This window comes from Lipotes vexillifer, unplaced genomic scaffold, assembly GCF_000442215.2.
Source record: "Lipotes vexillifer unplaced genomic scaffold, Lipotes_vexillifer_v1.1 scaffold58, whole genome shotgun sequence".
Taxonomy (NCBI): domain Eukaryota; kingdom Metazoa; phylum Chordata; class Mammalia; order Artiodactyla; family Lipotidae; genus Lipotes; species Lipotes vexillifer.
The window spans coordinates 4,935,068-4,959,568 of record NW_006781997.1 but is presented as its reverse complement, the minus strand read 5'-3'; the positions used below and the strand labels follow the sequence as shown (position 1 = coordinate 4,959,568).

General features: G+C 38.3%; 1 protein-coding gene and 1 pseudogene across 2 annotated transcripts; both read left to right on the top strand.

Moving 5' to 3' along the window:
• Positions 1 to 1,560: 1,560 nt before the first annotated feature.
• LOC103088366 (transmembrane protein 230 pseudogene) lies at positions 1,561 to 1,989 on the top strand (annotated as a pseudogene).
• Positions 1,990 to 6,426: 4,437 nt separating this feature from the next.
• On the top strand, positions 6,427 to 22,252 carry RSPH4A (radial spoke head component 4A). Of its 2 annotated transcripts, XM_007454931.1 has the most exons (6): positions 6,427 to 7,100; positions 9,734 to 9,968; positions 15,201 to 15,932; positions 17,007 to 17,160; positions 20,409 to 20,526; positions 22,024 to 22,252. In XM_007454931.1, the coding sequence occupies exons 1-6, from the start codon at positions 6,427 to 6,429 to the stop codon at positions 22,250 to 22,252; spliced, it is 2,142 nt and encodes a 713-aa protein (XP_007454993.1). The 2 variants fall into 2 exon arrangements, with proteins under 2 accessions (XP_007454993.1, XP_007454994.1); XM_007454932.1 differs by lacking the exon at positions 17,007 to 17,160 and having other exon boundaries at positions 22,024 to 22,046.
• The last annotated feature ends 2,249 nt before the right edge of the window (positions 22,253 to 24,501 follow it).

Sequence of the window (24,501 nt, the reverse complement as noted above, 5' to 3'; positions counted from 1 at the left end):
ACCTTTTGACACCCTAGAACAATACTCATTGGCCAAGACGAACTCTGCAGAGGATATTTCTTTCTCAACAACAAATTGATCCCTATCATCCTTAAAGTTATATCAGAAGTGGATTTTGCTTCTTCAGTGAATCTGTAACAGTGAGTAGTAAAAGGGTAGACTTAGAGCTCTTTCAAATCTCACCCCCTCTTTAGCATACAAATGAATTTACTTTTTCATCAGTTTTATATTTTTCCTTCTTTTTTATTTTGGCGGTACGCGGGCCTCTCACTGTTGTGGCCTCTCCCGTTGCGGAGCGCAGGCTCCGGACGCGCAGGCTCAGCGGCCATGGCTCACGGGCCCAGCCGCTCTGCGGCATGTGGGATCTTCCCGGACCGGGTCACGAACCCGTGTCCCCTGCATCGGCAGGCGGACTTCCAACCACTGTGCCACCAGGGAAGCCCTCCTTCTCTTTTTTTGAACTTCGGTGCAAGAATAAGAGAGATACAAAAGCTGTCCTTTACACAATCACTTCCTCCATATTAATCAAGGAGATGCAAACAATATATATTTTGCCAATACCCACATCCCACATGAATCTACCCCATAACCCACTCTTTTTCTCTTGTTTCTATGATACACCAATGCTTATAATTCTCTCTCTCCTGAAACTGTGCAAGACAGACTAGACATAATAAACAGCAAAAATAGAATGATGATCAGAGTGTTTGTGTGGGCCGGCTGACACTCTTTTCTGTTTTCTCAGCATCCGGATTTTCTGGAATTGGTTTTTCAAGTCTGTGTGTGTGTGTGTATGGTATTATGGGGTGTCAGGAGGGATGTGATAGTGACTCACATTTTCATCTTTGCTTTTCTCTTCGACTATACTTCCAACTTATGACTTTTACATTGTCCATGTTCTTCAGTATAAATCCTTCCTTACCACATCCCACAGACTAGTTTCTCCAAGGCTCTTCCTGGAAAATTTGTGTACTAGTGTCATAATCACTCTCTACCTACCTCTGTTGAAACGGCACTTGATGGCTTATCAGCCAGTCTGTTCTAACTCAGTTCTCATTAGTAGAAATTGCCTGGATTTCAGCTTGAGTGAGGAAACTCTGGCAGGTTAGTAGGGCTTAATTGGATCTTTTAACTGGGAGTCAAATAACATCCCACGAAGCCTTCTCTGGAGGTTGAGATAAAACATTCATGGAAACCAAGACAGTGCTTTATCACTTACTTTTTTGATTCTGAATTTTTAGTGTGAATGTTTGGATTGTTAAAATGCAGATTTTCGATCACAAAGGAATTTGCGAGTTTACTAGAACTGGCTTAAGAAAATAAACAAAGAGAGCCAATATAACAACAGATTATCAAAGTAATGTCAACCTTGTATGATAAAAGACAGATTCCATCAAAAACAGGGCAGTCGCCCAGAAACAGTTAGTTAGGGGGAGACAGATGAAGGAGAGAGGCTGAGGCAACCCACCGCATGGTCAGGCGGCCGTTGGGTGGGCGCCCTGGCCTCGACGCCTCCGCCCTGTGTGGCGGCGAGCAAGCTCCCCACCCACCCTTCTGGTTATGGTGCCCACTCCCACCAACGTGTCTGCTGGGATCCCCAGCAGCAAAGTGAAATACTCAAAGCTCTCCAGCACTGATGATGGACACATTAACTGTCAGAAGGAAACTTTACCTGCCGAAGCTAGTTCCATCGAAAAAATGCCCAGGTGTCCTGAGATATCAAAGTTCAAGAAAAGCCCTACTAACATTCCTTATAAGGCCACTGCCTGCGCCTCCTTACAGTTTTTGACTGGTGTTTTTCCCATTATTACGGGTTGCCTCCTGCTGGCAGGCTACATCAGCCAAGTTGGCGCCAACCGAGCCTTTCCAGTTCTGACTGTTGGCATCCTGGTGTTCCTCCCCAGATTTTACCACGCGATCATCGCACAGAGAGCATACCAAGGCTGCCAGGGCTACTCCTATGGTGCTTTTCCGGACTGTGATGACTAGGCCCTGCCGCAGCCAGAAGAGTCACAGATGGGGGTGAGCAGAGTTTAAGGCATTTGGAAGATGCTGTGGAAATTGATGCCTAAGGATTAAGGAATTCTGCTGTTTTGCAAATGCTTGGCAAAACTATGCATTTTTGCATGGATTTTATAAATCCATCCCCAAAATGTTAACTGAGTTTACAATTAGCCAAACAGGAAGCTAGGAGAGGACATGCTCTATTTTTATTTTTCTGGCCCTTGCACAAGCCCATGACAAATTTTTCCACTTGGATGTGTATGAGGAGGAATAGCAATGTTAATTGTATGAGGAAGTGAAAAGTTACTATGCAGAAGAAAATGTTGTTGCCACCACCTATTTAGAGCTGAACAATTCTTTTAAATAGTCCTCATCGATACTTTTATCGTGTGGCAAATGGAAAAATGCAGTACATTATGTTAAATTTCTTATTACCAAGTAATTTATTTGAAAAGTTTCTGAGTATCTTATCCCTCACACTTATCTCTAGCTTTGATTCTATGGATGATCTTGGTAAAATCAAATATCAATTTAGGAAAAATAAAAAGAACACTACAGTTGTGTTGTATGGAGGCCCCATGAGCTCTAGAGTCAGAAAGAACTCATTTAAAATCCCAGATGCAAACTTTCCAGCTGTATAACCTTGGACAAATTACTTTAATACTCTGAGATAGAGTTGGGGACTGTAATTCCTACAGTTTGGGGTTCCAGTAGGGGTCAAATAAAATATTCTATATCAACAACATAGCACATATGTGTTTTCAAAAGTGTTAATTTCTCACTGTAAAATAGGGTTCTATAGAAGACTGCACATAAAATTAACTAAGTCATAAATGAATTACATCCATTCACCTCAAGCTAACATAAGAGAGCTGGTCACCCAAGAGAACTAGACTGTTAATCTATAAAGTTATTAATTTAAATCAGGACACAGTGTTACTTTTTATTTGTATGAGCTTCCTCTTGATTCCTATACAGGAATAGGGCAGATCCAGGCTTTGTGGTGCCTAAAGCTTATATAATTTGGAGGGGGTCTCTTAAGAAAAAGAATGCAAATTTATGAATTCAAAATTAAGTAGAGGGCATGGCAAGGGGCCTATACAAGTGTGGGGTCTTGAAGCATGCTATCTACAAGAAACCCACTTTAAATATAAAGACACATATAGAATAAAGTAAATGGATGGGCAAAAATACACCATGCTAACACTCATTAAAAGAAACTAGGGGTGGCTATATTAATTTCAGACAAAGGCAACTTCAGAACAAGGAAAGTTACCGGAGATAATGAAGGTCATTACATAATGATAAGGGATCAGTTCTCCAAGAAGACATAACAATCATTAACGGCTACACACCTAAAAACAGAGGGTCAAAATACATGAGGCAAATACTGATAAAGCTGCAGGGATAAATAAATGAATCCACTATTGTAGTTGGAGATTTCAACACATTTCTATCAGAATGGACAGATCCAGCAAGGAGAAAATCAATAAGTACATAGTTGAACTCAACAATACCATCAATCAACTGGCTGTAATTGACATCTATAGACTACTTCAGCCAACAATAACAGAATATACTTTCTGCTCATATGGAACATTCACCAAGATAGACCACATTCTGGGCTATAAAAGCACTTCAACAAATTTAAAGGATAAAGAAAATAAACAGTAAAATCATACAATGCCTGCTCTCAGACCACAATGGAATTAAACTATAAATCAATAACAGAAAAATAGCTGAAAACATATCAAAATATTTTGAAATAAATGAAAATGAAATTGTAACTTAAAATTTGTGGGATACAGCAAAATCAATACTTAGAGGAAAATTTATAGAATTGAATTCATATATCAGAAAAGAAGAAAGATCTAAATCACCTAAGCTTCAATTGTCTAAGCTTCCACCTCAGCGCACTAGAGAAAAAAGAGCAAATTAAATCCAAAGTAAGCTAAAGAAGGAAATAATATAAATTAGAGCAGAAATTAATGAAATTGAAAACAGAAAATCACCAAAACCAAAAGCTGTTTCTATGAAAAAGTCAGTCAATTAATAAGCCTCTAGCCAGGCTAAGAAAAAGAATAAAAGGAGAGAAGATGCAATTACTAAATCGAAAATTAAAGATGTAACATCACTAGGGCTTCCCTGGTGGCGCAGTGGTTGAGAGTCCGTCTGCTGATGCAGGGGACACGGGTTCGTGCCCCTGTCTGGGAAGATCCCACATGCCACGGAGCGGCTGGGCCCGTGAGCCATGGACGCTGAGCCCGTGCGCCCGGAGCCTGTGCTCCGCAACGGGAGAGGCCACAACAGTGAGAGGCCTGCATACCGCAAAAAAAAAAAAAAGATGTAACATCACTAGAGATCCCATGGACATTAAAAGGATAATACAAGATATTATGAACAAGTCTATGCTCGTAAATTTGATAACCTAGATAAAATGGAACAATTCCTTGAAAAACAGTCTGCCAACACACACACACACACATATACAGGCATATATATGAGGAAATTGAATCAATAATTAATAATCTTTGAAAACAGGCCCAGATGGGTTCACAGGTGAATTTGATCAATTCTCTACAATCTCTTCCAGAAAATAGAAACAGGGGAAATACTTCCTACTTCATTCTATGAAGCCAGAATTGCTCTAATAACAAAACCAGACAAAGACATTGCAGAAAAGAAAACTACAAACTAAGCTCTCTCATGAACATAGATGCAAAAAACTGTTCCTTATCATGCCTTTCTTCTGGTCCTACCACCCTGCTCTGGCTTGTCAGTCCAAGAAAAAAGCCTCCATCATATCTTGTCAGCTTCAAGGGTGGAGAAAATAGAACTATGATGGGGAAAAAATGCTATCCCCCCTTCAACCCTTGTATTAATTACAAAAAATCTCCAATTTATAATTCCAGTTTAGCTTTCATTTTGTTTTTCCTAGTCTTATTCCAAGAGTTCTAATCTGGGACTCTGATTTCAAGGAGTCCCTGAACCAGAAGAAATTACATGCAACATTTGGTGTGTGCAAACCCATGTGTATTTTGGGAAGGGTAAATATCCACAGCTTTGAACAAATGATTGAAGAGTTCTGTGCTTCTCCCACCAACTTGGGGGTTGGAGGTAAGTATGGTGCTCTTTCATGAAATTAGAATTTATGACCAACATGTTGCTAATTGGAAGTTATATCAAGTATTAATTGGTTTATTTTAAAAGAGAGAGAGATACAGAACAAATTAACATTAAAGACTTTAATTAGGGAATTCCTTGGTGGTCCAGTGGTTAGAACTCTTCTGCTGTCACTGCCCATGGTCAGGGAGCTAAAAACCCCACAAGCCACGTGGCCAAAAAAAATGTTTTTAAATTATAATCTTAAAAAAAAAAGACTTTAATTTACAGTTTTTAGTCAAGGCCAGATATGGTTCCATCCTCTATACCTTCTTTATGTTGGAGATGGAATAATATGAATTAATAGTCATGATCTTAAATATTGCAAAATTATGAATTCACGTTCATATTATCAAATAAAGTTTACACTATACTAATATAGCTTTAAGGTTAATTTGAATTTCAATTATTAGGAAACAGGTAACCCATGAATTGTCTATTTATATAGGGTAAGCTTCTGCACTGCCTTCTCCTTGAAGGTAATTTTCTGCCTACTCATCCGGCAGATTCCACATGAGGGAGAAGACGAAAAATCAGGGCTTCCTTGTTTATTGTTCAAAAGTTGCCCAAGTTTGGTTGGCACAGATGAGACACCTTTGCCCTCTAAGTGAGTCTCGGACTCTGATGTTCTGCACACTAGAGTCTCATTGTCGCCTGCACCTCAACATTACCAAGGTCTCCCCCTCCCTCCTTCCCTCCATCCCTCCTTTCTCTCTCTCTCCCTCCCTCCCTCGTTCTCGTTCTCGTTCTCTCGCTCTCTCTCTCGCTCTCTCTCTCTCTCTCACACACACACACACACACACACACACACGTGCTCTGTAAATGTATTGTCCCTCCACTAATTCAGGACTCACTCCTCAACGTGCAACCTGAATCAAACTATCAGACCCTGAAAATCATCCCGCCGGGTCGCGGCTCCTCCTCTCTGCGTCGGACCAGTTCTCAGGCTTCCAACCGCGACTGATGGACTGCAGATTGGATTGGCTGAGCTAGGTAGAGGAGCAGAGGCTCCACCAAATCACAGATCTAAGATGTTCATCTTTCTTGGTCTCCTCCCTAGAATCCTGGCAACAGATGTGTGTTATTTCTCTTAGGGGAACCCTGCCCGGGGTTGCTATGGAGATAGGACGCTGCGACTTGCAGAGTAACTAGGACCCAGAAATCGCCTAGCAGACCTAAGCCAAGCCACTGCCTTGCGTTGCCTCCTTCCATATCTGAACGCCCCCTTCATCCAGAACTTTTTTTCTCTTGACTCCTTCCATGGAAGACTCGACCCCCCTGAAACAAAAAATAGAACACCAAGAACTTGGGGAAACAGGGAGGCCGTGGGAAGAAATGGTAACAGCCTCCCAAGATCCTGAACCTGGGTTATCCGAGGCCTCAGAGTCGGAGCAGGGGCTGGAAACTGGACCCCAGCCCAGGAGCAGCCCTCCTGGGATCCCCCAATCTGGAGCCAGCACGCCTGTGGATGACCTCGTAGGACCAGGTGTGTCATCTCCACCTTCCCCATCTCAAGAGCCCTCTTCCACTCCTCCCCTGGCTCTGGCCGTGCAGGACCTTATGGCACCATGGCAGTCAGACAAGACCACTAGTGTGATTTCTGAAGCTGGGACACCTCACTTTGACCATTTGGAACAATCATCTGTTAAAGGAGAATCAACTCCTCATCAAACATGCCAATCAGAGGGAAACACTTTTCATCAATCTCAGCAAACCAAATGTCACCTGTATGGACCGAGGGATGTGAGCTACAACAGCTCTAAACGGAAAGAGCTGAGATTTGACATTTTTCAAGAAGAAGACTCAAACAGTAACTATGATCTGGATCAGCCTGAGTCTGGGGCTTCTGAAGTGGCCCCCAGCATGCTTGAGATTGCCATTCAGAATGCTAAGGCTTACCTACTAAAGTCCAGTAGCAAGTCGGGCTTAAATCTGTAAGTCTTGGAGGAAGGGGGTTGGGGGGAGAAATTTGGCAAAGGAAAGTATCTCTGTGTGGGGATGTGTTTCTGAGGGTGAATGGAAATATATCTGAAAAGTCTGTATGACTGAGAGAGTGACTTAATAAGTCCTTGTATCATAGGACTCAAAGGAAATTCTTCTAGCTTCTTTAAAGACCCTAGGTGCACAGAAATAAAATCTAGGAATTGTGGAGTCTGGGGTTTGAAAGAAACCATAAAGACAGTGAAGTCCAAGCATCTCTCCAAGATGCTTGTAAAAAAGGACTGTCTACCAAAATCTAAGCATTCTAAGTGCTTATATGGCTTGGTTTTGAGTCCCCACCCAGGCCAGTGCTAGGGTGATAAATTACCTGCGTTAACCTGGAACTGTCCTGATTGAGCACTGAAAGTTCTGCATCCTGAGAAACCTCTCAGTCCTAGGCAAACCAGGAGAATTGGTCACTATACAGGCTACTCAAAAATACATGCCTTTTAATCCAGATCTCTTAAAATGTGGTGATCAATGGCCCAGGAATGTTCTGACCATCCCATTATAGCTAAAATTCAGATCTTATCGTTGAGTATAGATTTCTAGAGATTCTTGCTGCCAGGGTTACATAACAATAGAGTCAACAGAATTTTAGAGCTAGAAGGGACTTGAGAAAACATCTAATACAATCCACTTGTTTTTTAAGTGAGGGAACTGAGTCATGGAAAAATTAATTTGCTCAAGATTTCTCTGGCTTACAGCACTCACTGACTCTTACCTTTCCCTCACTATGCTTTAGCCACATGGCCTCTTCAGTTCCCACGCTGCTCCCTGTGCCTGAAAGGCTTCTGCCCTAAGTCTTTCTAAGTCTTTGCCTGGCTGGCTTCTCATCTTTTAGAAGTCAACTTCCACAGAACTCTATTATAACTGCCTGTTCTTTCCTTCATAGCACGTAAGGCCATTTATAATTGTACATAGACTTACAGACTTATATTTAATGTCTGACTCTCCCACTTAAGTGCAGGCCTTCAGAGTTCAGGGGCCATGTGAGTTTTGTACACCACTATATACTTAATGCCTAGCACAGTGCTATCAGCTATTTACTGAATAAAGAATGAATTAATGAATGGAAGTACAGGAAATACAGCCTGGACCTTTTGAATCTAGTTAATCCACCACGTAATTTGCTGAGATGCCTCCTGATTAATCAGCAAACATTAAATGAATGCCCATTCAATATACAGTATGTGGCAAATGTTTGTAGCTATTACTTGGCTTTTAAAAATATGAGGTATAATTTTAAAGTCTGAAGAATAAGAAACCAATGAATATTTGATGTGAGAAATCTTCACAAAACCCAAATTAAAATATTATTTATAAATTACTGTTTTTAACTACAATTTACTTATGTTTCAGGGATGTGATTTGCTGCTTAGCAGTGGATTCTATTTGAATTACTGATATAAACTTCTTGTCACAATTCCCTGGGTTAAATAACAAGCATGAATTTACGAACTTTGATAAAATGCCAAAAGAGCTCATTATAAACACTTGAAAGTTCACAATTTAAAACTGAATACAAAACAAAAAACGGGAAAATTTTGTTTGCTGAATGATTTTGTAACTGACATTACTTAAATAGCTAAATTTAATTTAATTTCCAAATATTAAGTCTCTGAGGTAACAAATGACTACCTTCCATAATATTCACTATTATTTTCTAAGTGCTTCAGAGCCTGTAGTTAAAAATGGCTTTTAGTAAAGGACAACTTTAACTCCATCTCCTATACGCAGACCTATGACAGCCATGAAAGCTGTTTTTTTGTTGTCGTTGCAATTAAAACAATATTTGCCTAAAATACAAAATTTCACATTGTTGAATAAAAAGCCTACAGAAAATAATTGCTTGCTTCTTTTTTGCCAGTCATAATATTTCTGTTCATTTATAAAAATAGCAATATTTTGAGAAAGAATATGATATTCTTCATATATAATATTTGTAAACTGGCCTTCACATTGGTTGCCCATATAATCTACATATTTTTCTTTGACATTCTTTTTTTTTTGCGGTACGCGGGCCTCTCACTGTTGCGGCCTCTCCCATTGCGGAGCACAGGCTCCGGACGCGCGGGCCCAGCGGCCACGGCTCACGGGCCCGGCCGCTGCGCGGCATGCGGGATCCTCCTGGACCGGGGCATGAACCCGCGTTCCCTGCATCGGCAAGCGGACGCTCAACCACTGCGCCACCAGGGAAGCCCTTCTTTGACATTCTTAAGATCTGTTAGATAGATACAGATATTAAAGAAAAAATAAAAAACTAACCTGGCGGTCCAATGGTTAAGACTTCGCCTTCCAATGCAGGGTGTGCGGGTTCAATCCCTGGTCAGGAAGTTAAGATCCCATAAGCCACGCAGCACTGCCAAAAAAAAAAAAAAAAAAAAAAAACCATAGAGAACTTGCTTTGATTTATTTTATTCTCAAAGCTTTTCTTGGCAGTGGTAGAAGTTACTGTGTTTTTCCACTAAAAATCTCTAAAGTCTTCGAGTTCTTGAAGTTTCCTAAAAACCCACTGAGAATGCATGAAATATTTTTCAAATGCTTTTGACAGGGTTATTATCTGGAATTTTCTCTTTTTGGGTAGATATGATCATCTTTCTGAAATGCTGACCAAGGTCTTAGATAAGCGTCCTGAAAATGCTGTGGACATCATTGAAAATGTTAGCCAAGATGTGAAGATGGAACACTTTAGTATAAAACTGGATACGCTCCAAAATGAGAATGAGATGCTTCCAGCCTATGAAACAGCAGAGAAGCAAAAAGCTCTTTTTCTCCAGGGAAATTCAGAAGGAGCTGACCAAGAAATGGAAGATGAAATAGTAAGTCACTCCTATAAATCTGAATAGATCAACCTTAGGGTTTTGAGGTTAGTGGGGTGTGGCTTTAAATTCATATCCACTGCCTTTTATAGCTTACTAAATAGTATTGCGGCCTCATTTCACACCACTCATTTCCTTGGTTAGAGTTTCTTATGTTTTCACACAGTGTTTTAGTATTTCAGAGGCTTAGCTGTTTTATATGTTTGTAGGGTTAAACTGCTTGATATCAGAAAAAATGTTTTCTTCCTCTTTTATATTCTCCAAAGTACCTGGTACAGATCTGAGTGTGTAGCTGTTTCTTATTAAATATTTGCTGAGTGAATGAATAAATGTCACATAATTTAAAATTAGGCTTTAAATCAAGTTGCATATTTTCCCCTTTAATTTACTGGGAAAATTAAAAGAACTTCTAATGTCATTTGCTTCTCTTCCAAGGCTACTTCTTCATATTGTGTCTTGACAGTATATATATTATGTCAATGAGACAGAAGAGGAGAGAAATAAAATATTTCTTTTAATCCCCATAGATAAATTGCTGAAAATATTTACAAAGTTGGTGACAGAGATAAAAAGGTATCATTCGAGAATAAAATCAGCCGTATTACTGAAATTTTACTTCCAAATCAGTATGCGCTACTGTTTCCTAAATGCCTGCATATTTGCAATTTATTCTACTGAGTAATTTATAATGTACATCTACTGAGCTTCTATGTTCTGTTACTACTAGACTATTCAAAACTGTCCTCATACTTGCAAATTTGATGTTTGGAGTAACATATGTTCAGAAAAGGACATAGAGTTCAGTCAAAGAAAGAGGAGGCGTAGGTTTACCCTCTAGAACTCCTTAGCTGTTATAGGGAGACACAAATTGACACAGTGAGATATAGAATACTCAGAAGGAACAAGTGATAGGTGTCAAGGATTTGATATTGGCTGACCTTTTCTGAAAATACCTTACTCCAAACACTTGATTATGTAGCCACATATATATAGTATTGACAAGTCTGGCGGCAAACAGCATGTGGGGATCAAACAGAGGCAGGCACTCTCATGCAGGAGTTTATCAAAGAAGGTTCGACTCCAGTATGAAAATAGGGCACTGCACTATCTATAGGCACAGTATTACAAGGCAGGGATCTGCGTTCTGAACTAGGTTTTGGGATGAGAATACAGATAAGCTGTTTTGATCCTGGAACCTGAGCCTCTTAACCAGATTCCATCAATTCCTCCTAATAAAGAGTAGGATTGGTTTTAGAGAAAGGATGAACCAAGTCATCAGATGAAGATAAAAAGTTCTACCTCAGAGGGCTTCCCTGGTGGCACAGTGGTTGAGAGTCCGCCTGCCTATGCAGGGGACACGGCTTCGTGCCCGGGTCCAGAAGATCCCACATGCCGCGGAGCGGCTGGGCCCGTGAGCCATGGCCGCTGAGCCTGCGCGTCCGGAGCCTGTTGCTCCGCAACGGGAGAGGCCACAACAGTGAGAGAGGCCCGCGTACGCAAAAGTTGTACCTCAGAGAGTAGAAAGATTCAGGAACAGGAAGACAGGTAGCTCTTGGAACTCTGTCCCAGAATGATATGTTTAGAGTATTAATATTTCTATTCATGTCTTTGACCACACCAGAATTCCTGTTCTTAGTCTTCAGCATTCATTTATTCCTGAATTCACCCATTGATTTGCAAACATACCTACTGCATGCTAGGTACTGAGATATACACATAAAAAAGACTTTTCTAACTTTATGTTGGTCACAGTCTAGTGAAAGAGGTAAAAAAAGATTAAAGTTATTTGACTACTGCAGTAATAGTGATATGGTGGAAAGAACAGGGGCTTTTGAATTAAATCTGAATTTGAATCCTAGTTCAATCACTTATTCCCTGTGTGACTCTAAATGACTAAACCTTTCCAAGCCTCAGGGATAATCACATGGCAACAACTTGAGGGGTAGAGGTCCTATATATAAAGGATCTGGCACATCCTAGAAACTTAATGAATAGTAGCAGTTACTACTGCATTGTTTCGACAAGCTATGAGCAACTAACTCTGCTATTAGGGTCTGGGCAGTGCTTTGTAATGGCAGTGATATTTCATTTGGATCATGAAGGATAAGTAGAAGTTCACCAGGTGAAGACTATAAGGCATAAAATTCTGGGCCAAAAGCACAATAAAATGTCAAGAGAGATTATTTAGCATTTGGGAAACTGACTTCAGATTTGAGGGATTTTGAGTGAAGGAAATGAAGCAAGCAAGGTGCTTTAAAGCTAGACTGCTCACCGTGTGTTGATAAGAAATTGATCTCTTGCGTACAGTGGGAAATTCATAGAGGCTTTTAGTAGAGAAAGCATGGTCTGACTTATGGTTTAGGAACATAACTTTGGTAGTAATGTGGAGCAGAATGAAAGAAGAAGGGTTTGAATGGGGACAAGGAAGACAGTATTAGAAGACTTCTGTGACAGGACGAGTAGTCCGGGTGGAGACTAGCATGTTAAAGAGGAGGGGATAATGCCAACAGCTTTTTAGGTGGTGGAATCAATAGGACTTTAACTAAACATGAGAGTCAAGGGAGTCAGAGGGAGCAAGGATGACTGAACTTTCTAGTTTGGGAAACTGAGTGATGGTGATATCTTTGGAAATTATTCAGATTGAAGGTTCTCGTAGCTGGCTAGGAATAAGGGTGTGAAATGTCAGAGGAGAGTCAGAGTGAGAGAAGTAGATTTTTAAAACCACATATCACTTGGGTTGGTGTGGGAGAAATCTTCTAAGCATAAACTGCTGAATGATGAGATGACTGAAATTTTGAGGACACCAATATTTAGGCCTCAATTAATTAAAAAGACTAAGAAGAAATAGTTATAGAAGACAGAGTAGGATCAGAGCACGTGGTGCAATAGATCCCAAAGAAACAGTCTTACAATCAGATGAGATTAGGATTGAAAAAAGTCATTATGCTTATTTTGACACTCTATTTTTCAACTCAAGTTATAATACAAATAAGAGCAGATCATTTGTAAGAATAGCAAAGTGCTCTTAATTTCTCAGGATCTAAAGGTTGTCTTGCCAAGTTATCCCTAGCTCAGTTAAGGTTATTTTCTACTTTCTCAAAAATGTTTTTCTAGAGTTCACTTGAGACTCTTTTTATTTTCCTGTATTTTTTTTGGAATTATTTCTGCTTTTCTCATTTTAAATTATTTATCAAATTATTTATCATAAGTAGAAGCAAGCATCTAACTAAATTATGTCTTCAAATGTAGTCATGCCTGAGCATTTATCTTATTATGCATTCCTTTTATTTATCCTGTATATTACACCCATATTGATTTTTATTTACCCTATATCTTACCATATCCATATTATAAATATTTAGTAAATGTATGATAATATATAAAAACATATATTTATAAAAATTATTTTCTAAATATCTGTAGGTAGGTTTTGCTATATTTATTTATTTATTTGGCAAATATGGCATTTAATTTTTTTATTTTTTAATGTTTTTTGAATTTTATTTTATTTTTTACTACAGCAGGTTCTTATTGGTTGTCTATTTTATACATATTACTGTATGCTATATTTTATTATTTCAAGATAGTAAAGGGGCCACTTAAATATTTCTTATAAGGAGAGGATGTTGGACTTTTTTTTTCCATGATAGGTTATTACAAGATATTGAATATAGTTCCCTGTGTTATACAATAAATCCTTGTTGCTTATCTATTTTATGTATAATAGTTTGTATCTGTTAATCCCATACTCTTAATTTATCCCTCCCCTCCCTTTCCCCTTTGGTAACCATAAATTTGTTTTCTGTGTCTGTGAGTCTGTTTCTGTTTTGTATATAGATTCATTTACATTAGTTTTTAGATTCTACATGTAAGTGATATATAATATTTGTCTTCCCCTGTCTTACTTCACTTAGTATGATATTCTCGAGGTCCATCCATGTTGCTGCAAATGGCAATAGTTCATTCTTATGGCTGGGTAGCATTCCATTGTATACACATACCACATCTTCTTAAACCAGTCGTCTGTTGATGGGAACTTGGGTTGTTTCCATATCTTGGCTATTGTAAATAGTGCTGCTATAAACATCAGGGTGCACGTATCTTTTGCAGTTAGTGTCTTTGTTTTCTTCAGATACATACCCAGGCATGGAACTGCTGGATCATATGGTGGTTCTATTTAAAATTTTTTAAGGAACCTCCATACTGTTTTCCTTAGTGGCTACACCAATTTACATTCCCACCAACAGCGTAGGAGAGTTCCTTTTCTCCTTGTAGATTTTTTGATGATAGCTATTCCGACCAGCGTGAGGTGATACCTATTGTGGTTTTGATTTGTAGTCTCTAATAATTAGTGATTTTGAGCATCTTTTCATGTGCCTGTTGGCCATCTGTATATCTTCTTTGGAGAAATGTCTATTTAGGTCTTCTGCCCATTTTCTGATTGGGTTGTTTGATTTTTGATATTGAGTTGTATAAATTGTTTGTATGTTTTGGATATTGACCCCTTGTCGGCAGCATCATTTGCAAATATTTTCTCCCATTCCCTAGGTTGTCTTTTTGTTTTGTTAATATTTTCTTTTGCTATGCGAAAGCTTGTAAGTTTGATTAGGTCCCATTTGTTTATTTTTGCTTTTATTTCTTTTGCCTTGGGAGACTGATCTAAGAAAATATTGCTATGATTTATGTCCAAGAATGATTTGCCTATGTTCTTTTCTAGGAGTTTTATGGTGTTGTGACTTATATTCAGCTCTTTAAGCCATTTTCAGTTTATTTTTGTATATGGTGTGAGGGAGTGTACTAATTTCATTGATTTATATGTAGCTGTCCAGCTTTCCCAATACCACTTGCTGAAGAGACTGTCTTTTCCCCATTGTATATTCTTATCTCCTTTGTCGTGGATTAATTGGCCATGGGTGTGTGGGTTTATTTCTGGGCTCTCTATTCTGTCCCATTGATCTATATGTCTGCTTTTGTGCCAAAACCATGCTGATTTGATTACTATAGCATTGTAATATTGTCTGAAGTCTGGGAGGGTTATACCTCCAGCTTTGTTTTTTCCTCAGATTGCTTTGGCAATTCTGGGTCTTCTGTAGTTCCATATAAATTTTGGAATTAATTGTTCTAGTTCTGTGAAAAATGTCATGGTTTTTAAAAAAATAGGGATCACATTAATGTAGACTGCAAACAGTTCTCTTATGGATAAAATATTAATCACAGCAATTGTATTCCCAGGCAGAACACTCTCTTCCAAATGTAATGGAGTCGGCTTTTTATTTTGAACAAGCTGGAGTCGGTTTGGGCACAGATGAGACTTATCGCATATTTCTTGCCCTCAAGCAGCTTACTGACACCCACCCAATCCAAAAATGTCGTTTCTGGGGTAAGATCTTAGGTCTGGAAATGAATTATATTGTAGCTGAAGTGGAATTCCGTGAGGGAGAAGATGAAGAGGAGGTGGAAGAGGAAGATGAAGCTGAAGAGAGGGACAATGGAGACAATGAAGCTGATGAAGGTGAATTACCGAGGTCCTTTTCCAAGGCCCCACAGGCTACTCCAAAGGAAGAAAGCAGAACAGGTGCCAACAAATATGTCTATTTTGTTTGCAATGAACCAGGAAGACCATGGGTGAAGTTACCAGCAGTTACACCTGCACAAATTGTTATTGCAAGAAAAATCAAGAAATTTCTCACTGGGCGATTGGATACCCCCATCATAAGCTACCCACCCTTCCCAGGAAATGAGAGCAATTACTTACGAGCACAAATTGCCAGAATTTCAGCAGGGACGCAGGTCTCCCCTCTAGGATTCTATCATTTTGGTGAAGAAGAAGGAAAAGAGGAGGAAGAAACAGAAGGCAGGCGAGATAGCTTTGAAGAAAACCCTGATTTTGAAGGCATCCAAGTGATTGATCTAGTGGAATCCCTATCCAATTGGGTTCATCATGTACAACATATACTCCCCCAGGTAGGGGCCTTGCAATTCTCAATCTATCATCCATTCAGCAAATATTTATTAAATTCTGTCTACAATGCATACAATATATACAAGACAAAGGCCTTCAGACTCCAGACAGAGACAATTAAAAAACCTAGCGAAAACACAGAGTACTGTATACTTGCCAAGTAGTATAAACATGTGATCCAAATGTAAATAAAATAAATATTTCTATGGAGTATTTGACAAGTTACATAAGGATTTAGATTTAGGTGTGTTGTGAAATTATTTTTTATATGTTAAATATAGATGGTACATTAATTTTGGTAGGAGTTCTTTTATTCTATTTTTATAATACAAGGAACTTTTTTTTGCCAAGAATGATAAAAGATTCTAACAAAAACAAGTAAACAGTGTTCCATAACAGTTATATAGAACCTATTCTGCCAGTTGTTCTTAATAGCACTTTATATGTATTATCTCATTTAAAACTCACAACTGTATGAAAGACTAATATCCTTATTTTACAGATGACGAAATTAAGGCAGAGGGTTTAGGAAATGTCACAAGGGGAATATAGCTAATAAACAACAGGGTCAGATATGAATGGGCAGAATGGATCCAGAGTCCATACTCTTAATCAATCTGTTAAATTGTCTCACCTGCAGGTAGAAAATCTTCATTACACTTTGATGTACATAAGAGATATTCTTAAATACCTCTAGATGAGTTAATTAAATGAGAAATTATAAGCCCCAAGCTCCATACCTAATCTTATTATCACATTTTTGGTATTAATAATAATAACAGTACGTTACCTTCACATAAATCAGTAAAATGATTACCTTTTTTCACTAAGGTTCTAATGATTTTAATATATAAATGTTCTGTAACTTCAAGAAGTGGGCAGATTCTTGAAATAAATAGTACAGTCTTTGCTTAAAATAACATTGATCAAAACAGCTTTTGGTAAATATATGCTGAATGAATGATCAATATGCCACATAATGGGATGTCATGCAGATAATTACTTCAATCCAAAAGAATATTTTGATATTTTAAGGTCCTTGTTAGACTACTAAATCTTCCAATATTTATACCCAGGGTCGCTGTAATTGGTTCAACCCCTTACAAAAAAGTGAGGAGGAAGAAGCAGCAGAAGCAGAAGCAGAAGCAGAAGAAGAAGAAAGAGAAGAGCCTGACTCCATAGAACAGGAAGTAGGACCTCCTCTCTTGACACCAATCTCTGAAGATTTAGGTAATTTTACACACTATATGTGTGTGTGTGTGTGTGCGCACGCACGTGTGTGCGTATAGGCATACATAAGTATGTACACATGTACATACAAGCAAACTTTGGAGGTATTGAGGGATAAATTCCAGACCACTGCAATAAAGTGAGTCAATAATTTTTTGGTTTCCCAGTGCATATGAAAGTTTTATTTACACTCTACTGTAGTCTATTAAGTGTGCAATAACATTATTTCCCAAAATATGTACATACCTTAATTAAAAAACACTGTATTGTGGGGGGATGAGAGAATTAGGTGAGGGAAATTAAGAGGTACAAACTTCCAGTTACAAAATAAATGAGTCAAGGGTATGAAATGTACAGTGTGGGGAATAGTCCAAATAAAAAGGTCTTTGTATGGTGACATACAAAGTGGCTAAACTTGTCGTGGTGATCATTTTGAAATGTATAGAAAAAAAATCACTATGTTGTGTAACAGGAACTAACACAGTGTTGTAGGTCAATTATAGTTCAAAAAACAAATATACATGCAAACTCAAAGAAAAAGAGATCAAACTGGAAGAAAAAATATTATATTGCTAAAAAATGCTAACCATCATCTGAGCCTTCAGCGACTCATAATCTTTTTACTGGTGGAGAGTCTTGCCTTGATGTTGATGGCTGTTGACTAATCAGGGTGGTGGTTGGTGAAGGTTGGGGTCTTAAAATAAGACGACAAGGAAGTTTACCACATTGACTCTTCCTTTCACAAACGATTTCTTAGTAGCATGCAAAGGTGTTTGATAGCATTTTACTCACAGTAGAAAATTGAAGTCAATCTTCTCAAACTCTGCCACTGCTTTATCAACTAAGTTTATGTCATATTGTAAATCCTTTGTATTCGTTTCAACAATCTTCACAGCATCTTCACCAGGAGTAGATTCCATGTCCATGTCAAGAAACCACTGTCTTTGTTCATCCATAAGAAGCAACTCCTTATCCATTCAAGTTTTATCATGAGATTGCAGCAATTCAGTCACATCTTCAGGCACCACTTCTAATTACAGTTCTCTTGCTATTTCCACCACATCTGCAATTACTTCCTCCAACTGAAGTCTTGATCCCCTCAAAGTCATCCATGAAGGTTGGAATCAATGTCTTCCAAACTCCTGTTAATGTTGACATTTTGACCACTTCCCATGAATCATATATGTTCTTAATGGCATCTAGAAAGGTGAATCCTTTCCAGGTTTTCTTTTTTAAATTTTATTTGTTAAATTCTCCCATTTATTTATTTTTTCCTTCCAGTTGTATTGATATAATTGACATACAGCACTGTATAAGTTTAAGGTGTAAGACATAATGATTTGACTAAAATACATCACAAAATGATAACCACAATAAGTTTAGTCACCAACCATTATCTCATATAGTTAAAAAAGAAAAAAGAAAAAAAATTTTCCTTGTGATGTGACGAGAACTCTCAGGATTTACTCTATTCACACCTTTCATATATAACACACATCAGTGTTAATTATATTAATCATGTTGTACATGACATCCCTAGTACCTACTTATTAGGATGTTTGTACCTTTTGACCCCCTTCCTTCAATTTCAATTCCACCTCCGACAACCCACCATCTCCAGTAATCACAAACCTGATCTCTTTTTTTATGAGCTTTTTTGTTTGTTTTTTAAGTATAATTGACCTACAGCACAATATTAGTTCCTGGTGCACGACATAATCCACCATTGTTGGAGCAGTCAGAACACACACAATATTTATAGAATTAAGTTCTCTGTTTTACATGGGCATGGTTTGTGGTACCCCAAAACAATTACAATAGTAACATTAAAGATCACAGATCACCATAACAAATACAATAATAATGAAAAAGTCTGAAATACTGAGAGAATTACCAAAATGTTACAGAGACACGAGGTGAGCAAATGCTGCTGGAAAAAATGGTGTCAACAGACTTGCTTGATGCAGGGTTGCCACAAAATTTCAATCTGTAAAAAACTCCATGCCTGTTAAGCACAATAAAACAAGGTATGCCGTACTATGTATGTATACAGTGTAATATATATTTTAATATATATACCAAATACTCTCTCTATATTGATACTATATATGTATATATACACAGGTATTTCCTGCTTTTCAAAAGATAGACTTACACCACTTTGCTTTTATGAGAGAACTACATTAGCACGTATTTTCACTGATAGAAATCCAGAGGATTTTCTCTTTTACGAAGAAAAAAAAAAAAGGCAAAAATAGCGTTCAGCTCTTGCTTTGCAGTGAGCAGTTATAGAAGTAGCACACACTTCAATCTGTCGGAGGGGCACCTCCAAGCTCCTTCTCCAGGAACTACACTCAGCATCTCAGCATCAAGTTGCCATAGCTTTGAACTGTGCTTGTGAGCTTCTATGCTTTCTCTCTTAACCTTGTCAATCCATTAGCAAGATGTGTCCTAAGGTAATTGCTTCTTTGCTCTTTGTCATTTCAGCTTAAAAAAGGTTTCATAGGAATGCTCTACTTTTGGATAGCGGGAGAAACCTGTGTACACACACACACACACACACACACACACACACACACACTACAGTACATGGTAGGAATAAAGAATGTAATGTAGCTGGCCCTACCAAGAACTGTCTAGGACAGAGGTTGCAGGAGTGCACGGCAGAGGAAGTATTAGGTGGCTCTACCTCTTAGTGGAAATGCTGATAGCTATCTTTTTTATCATTCTTGTTTTGCATTCTACAGATCATAAACACATGACATAGCTAAAATATGAGGTACTGTTTTTGGTTTTTTTCTAATCTACTATTGCTTTCATATTCTTTTTTTCTTCCTATTCAGTTTTGGGGCATTCATGCTTATAACCCTAGCTCTCTTTCGTAATAATGATTTGGTCATCACGTATTTTTCCCTCCGCCACATAGGCCTCCTCTTGTAAAACTTATTTTCTCTGCTTTACAAATGTACACACACATATAAACACACACAAATATATATATATATATACACACACATATGTGTGTGTGTATATATATCTATATAAATGTATACACACACTTTTTTTTTCAAATTTCATTTTTACACAACGTTCATATAATACCCTCCTGCTCTTATGTTAAGCTGCTAATGTTTTAACTTTATGTCAGGTGTGTATTTTAAGATTTATAAATACAGCTTTTCTGTTACACAGTATATCCTTGCCTATTTAGGAGTTAAGTCTATTTTGAATTTCTCTTTGGTTTACAGAGATCCAGAATATACCGCCTTGGACAACACGGTTATCCTCAAATCTCATTCCTCAATATGCTATTGCAGTCCTTAGATCCAACCTTTGGACTGGAGCATATGCCTTTTCCAATGGCAAGTAAGTATGTGACAACTTACAAGGCTATTATTTTGATTATTTAACTTCTGGAAATTATAAGTTATCACTGGAATGTCAAGTGTGTATGGCATAAGATTAATTCAAACAACATCCATCTTATACAACAAAGCATCAAATTTAGAACATTAGAGTAATTCAGACTTCTGCCTTTTCATCTGAATTATCCAATTGATGGGGCTAAAATATGTTTTTTATTCTATGATAATTTGAGTAATTGATATTCATTTCATGGAGGTAATTCTAAGCAGTATTTAATTTAAATCTCATCATTTTTGTTGGATATCTTGATAAAAGATAATTTAAAATATGTATGATTTAGGCTATCACTTTCAAAAGAGTTAGGATAAGAGGATAGTAAACGTCCTTTAATTCCTCACCCAGAGCATACTTTCATTTGTCTTATGCTTCCATTTCTTACTTAATAACCTAGTGTCAGAAGCTCGGCTGAGCTGGAGAGCTGAGCGGTCATATGTCAGAGTAGCCATTAAAGCAACAAGCCAGAAATGAAAATGTTAAGCCTTTAATCACTTACTGTGATGGTATAACCAAGTTGAAGGACTGATTCCCCCACCCCGTTCCATTTACCCCCATGGAATGGCACACTGGTGGAAGGTCAGATGGGTCAGCAGAGTTGTGGGGTCATCTCAATGACAAGCAAGTCCCCACATAGGGCTCCTGCAGTTTTAAGGACCTGTGACCAGAGAAAGGTGGGGAGGGCTAGGGAAAAGTACTGGGTACTGAGTCAAGAGTAGGGCAAGTGTCTATAAGGTCTTCCCTTCTCTCACCCAACCGTCATTAGGAAGCCTTGGCAAAGGGGCCTGAAGAAGACCTCTGCTGAAGGCCTCAGATGAAGAGGCCTGGGAATGAAGGCACCTGGGCCAGGAACACAATTGTGTTAAGAGCATGACAGGCCAGAGGGGCCAGAATCCTTGACCACAACACTCTCTTAGAGATTGCAGTGCACTGGCTATGCACCAAGTCTGGGGTGGAGAGGGCAGTTTTCCCCCCGTGAGGCCTAACTAGGTAAAGCTTTTGTAATTGCTCAAGGATGGACCTGAAAAATCACACATAGGTTGTTAACCACAAGTCCTACTTCTCACCCAGCCAAGAGTTTTCAAGGTTGGCAACTTCTTAATTCTTTCTAACTCTAAGGAAGGTATGTAATTTTGAATTTCGTTGCTTTGTTTTTCTGAAAATAATTAAAAGATGAAAGGCTGTGGTCCAGGTGTGGGGTACATTTTGACAGGGTCTGGCCCTATGTTTTCTTAACCAGCTTAAGCAGTTTGGATCATAGTAATTCCCTGTGGTAAAAGAATCATTTAAGGATATTTCATCTCTAATGCATTTAAAATATACTGTACTGTTTTAACATTATGGGACTATCATACTCTAAGTACCTTATCCTTACAGAAAAGAAGGATCAATTTTTCTTACTGAAAAATTATACAATGATCTACATTTTTTTTTAACTTACAGAAAGTTTGAAAATTTCTACATAGGCTGGGGTCATAAATATAGTCCAGACAGCTATACACCTCCAGTTCCACCACCAGTTTATCAAGAGTACCCCAGTGGACCAGAAATTACAGAAATGGATGACCCTAGTGTGGAAGAGGAGCAGGCTTTCAGGGCTGCACAAGAAGCAGCTGTAAATTCAACAGAGGAAAATGAAGAAACTGAGGAAGATGAAGATGACTATGACTAATAAAGATAAAATTAGCCCAGTCTTATACTGATACACACATACTCCTTATTTGGGACATATATATATATATATATATATATTTGCCTATATATATATAGGCAACTATTGATATGCAAAATACCATTCCTTGAAAATATAAAATTTGGAATTTTGTATGTAGAACTATTAATATGTACTTTTAGAAAGATACTCAACGGATTTTTCAAAGGCTAAATGACATTTTCTAACATTACTGTTTTGATGGCTGCAGCTAATGGAATATGTGCCTCTATATTTTTTTCTTTTTTTTTAAGTCTCAGGTTGAATTTCTAATATGGCAGACATGAAAATACATAACCCACAAAAGCTCTTTGGGAACTTAAATATTTTTTGAGCATCAAGGAATACTGAGACCAAAAATATTGAAAATAACTAAATTAGAGCGTGTGTTCTTAAGCAATCTGTTATATTGTATGCAAATACTGTGTGCATGTATATACATCTATATATATATTCCCCCCCTGTGGGGAGAGGGTATGTAACTCCACCACCTGCTCAAAGACTGTGGGAACATTCAAATTTCTTAACTCTTTTACTTGTTGCTTCTTAAAGAAATGTCTCAATGTAACTCTTCTTTCATCCTATAGAAACTAGTTTTATCTGATTTCAGGGAAAACAATTTGCACAGAGACGGCTAGCTGGGACATTCAAAGACTTCAAACTGATATTTTCTACCACTGCTTTTCTAAAGTTAGTTATTTCCATTCACCAAAATAGTATTTTTGGGCCTCCCTGGTGGCGCAGTGGTTGAGAGTCCGCCTGCCGATGCAGGGGATACAGGTTCGTGCCCCGGTCCGGGAGGATCCCACATGCCGCGGAGCGGCTGGGCCCGTGAGCCATGGGCGCTGAGCTTGCGCATCCGGCAACGGGAAAGGCCACGACAGTGAGAGGCCCACATATCGCAAAAAAAAAAAAAAAAAAAAATAGTATTCTTAAGTTCTATATGTGATGTGCCAGGCACTGTGGGGCTACTGTTAAAAACTAGACATTGCTCCTGAAATCTTAGCGCTTACATTCAAGGAGGGAAACATATAAAGGTAGATAATTAGAATAGCAGGTATTGTGATACAAATATTATACCATAGGACAGTGTCTTTCAAACTCTGTGGTGAAGAACCAATTAAAAAAACAAACAAACTGCTAATCCATGGCTATTATCTGTGTAAAATAGAATAAAAGTATGTCAGCAATTGTAACTTCTATAATTATCCTGTCACAGACTGGTGGTTTGCAGCTCATCAATCTATACTTTCAGAAACGTTGCTTATCAAACACTTAGAAGGTGCATTTAATCCAAACTTGAGCAGTCCAGGAAGCATTTCTAAGTGGAAGCCCTTCTAAGAGGAGAACTAAGGGGGTAAGGGCCCTAGGCAGCACCAGCTGTATTTCGGCAAAGGTCTTTAGGGTGAAAGGAGTGAAACTTTGAGAGTGGTGAGAGATGAAACTGGAGAGGTATGCAGGGCCCAGATTGTGTGGGATGTTTGGATTTTAACCATGAGCAATGAAGAGGACTCAACTGGAAGTCACAAAATCGCATTTGTACTTTAGAACGGTTTGGTTTCCGTGTGGAAGATGGACTGACAGAGGACCAAGACAGGGAGCCCATTTAGGAGGTTATTACATTGCCTAGGTAAGAGATAATGATGGCACAAAGGAGTGTAACTGCATGGGGATATAGAGTAGAAACCTATTCACCAGTCTGGATGACAGAATATTAGAAATGATGGCTTCCAGAATTTTCCAGCTGGCAATATTATTTTTTAAGAATATAAAGGTTATGGTTTTGTGAGTTCTTGCTGTTAATACACACTATTTTTTTTAACATCTTTATTGGAGTATAATTGCTTTACAATGGTGTGTTAGTTTCTGCTGTATAACAAAGTGAATCAGCTATACATATTATTCATTCTCGGAGAGCAACTTTCTGTATTTGATGCCATAAATAATATTTATAGAACTTCATTCAAATAAGTTCTTGTTCATTTTTTCACGGGGCAGTAGACACTTACTGCTTTTCTTTTTTGTTATTTAATATCCATTTCTTCATCTACCCAGATTTCCTTTTGAGAAATTGCCTCTGTCCCACGGCATACAGTCACATGCTAATCAGATGTGCCCTCTCTGGAATCTGAAATTTGAGCAAACATTCTACCTCTGCTCCTAACCTGATTGACCCTGCTGTAAATTATGCAATATTCTAGCCCCTACTG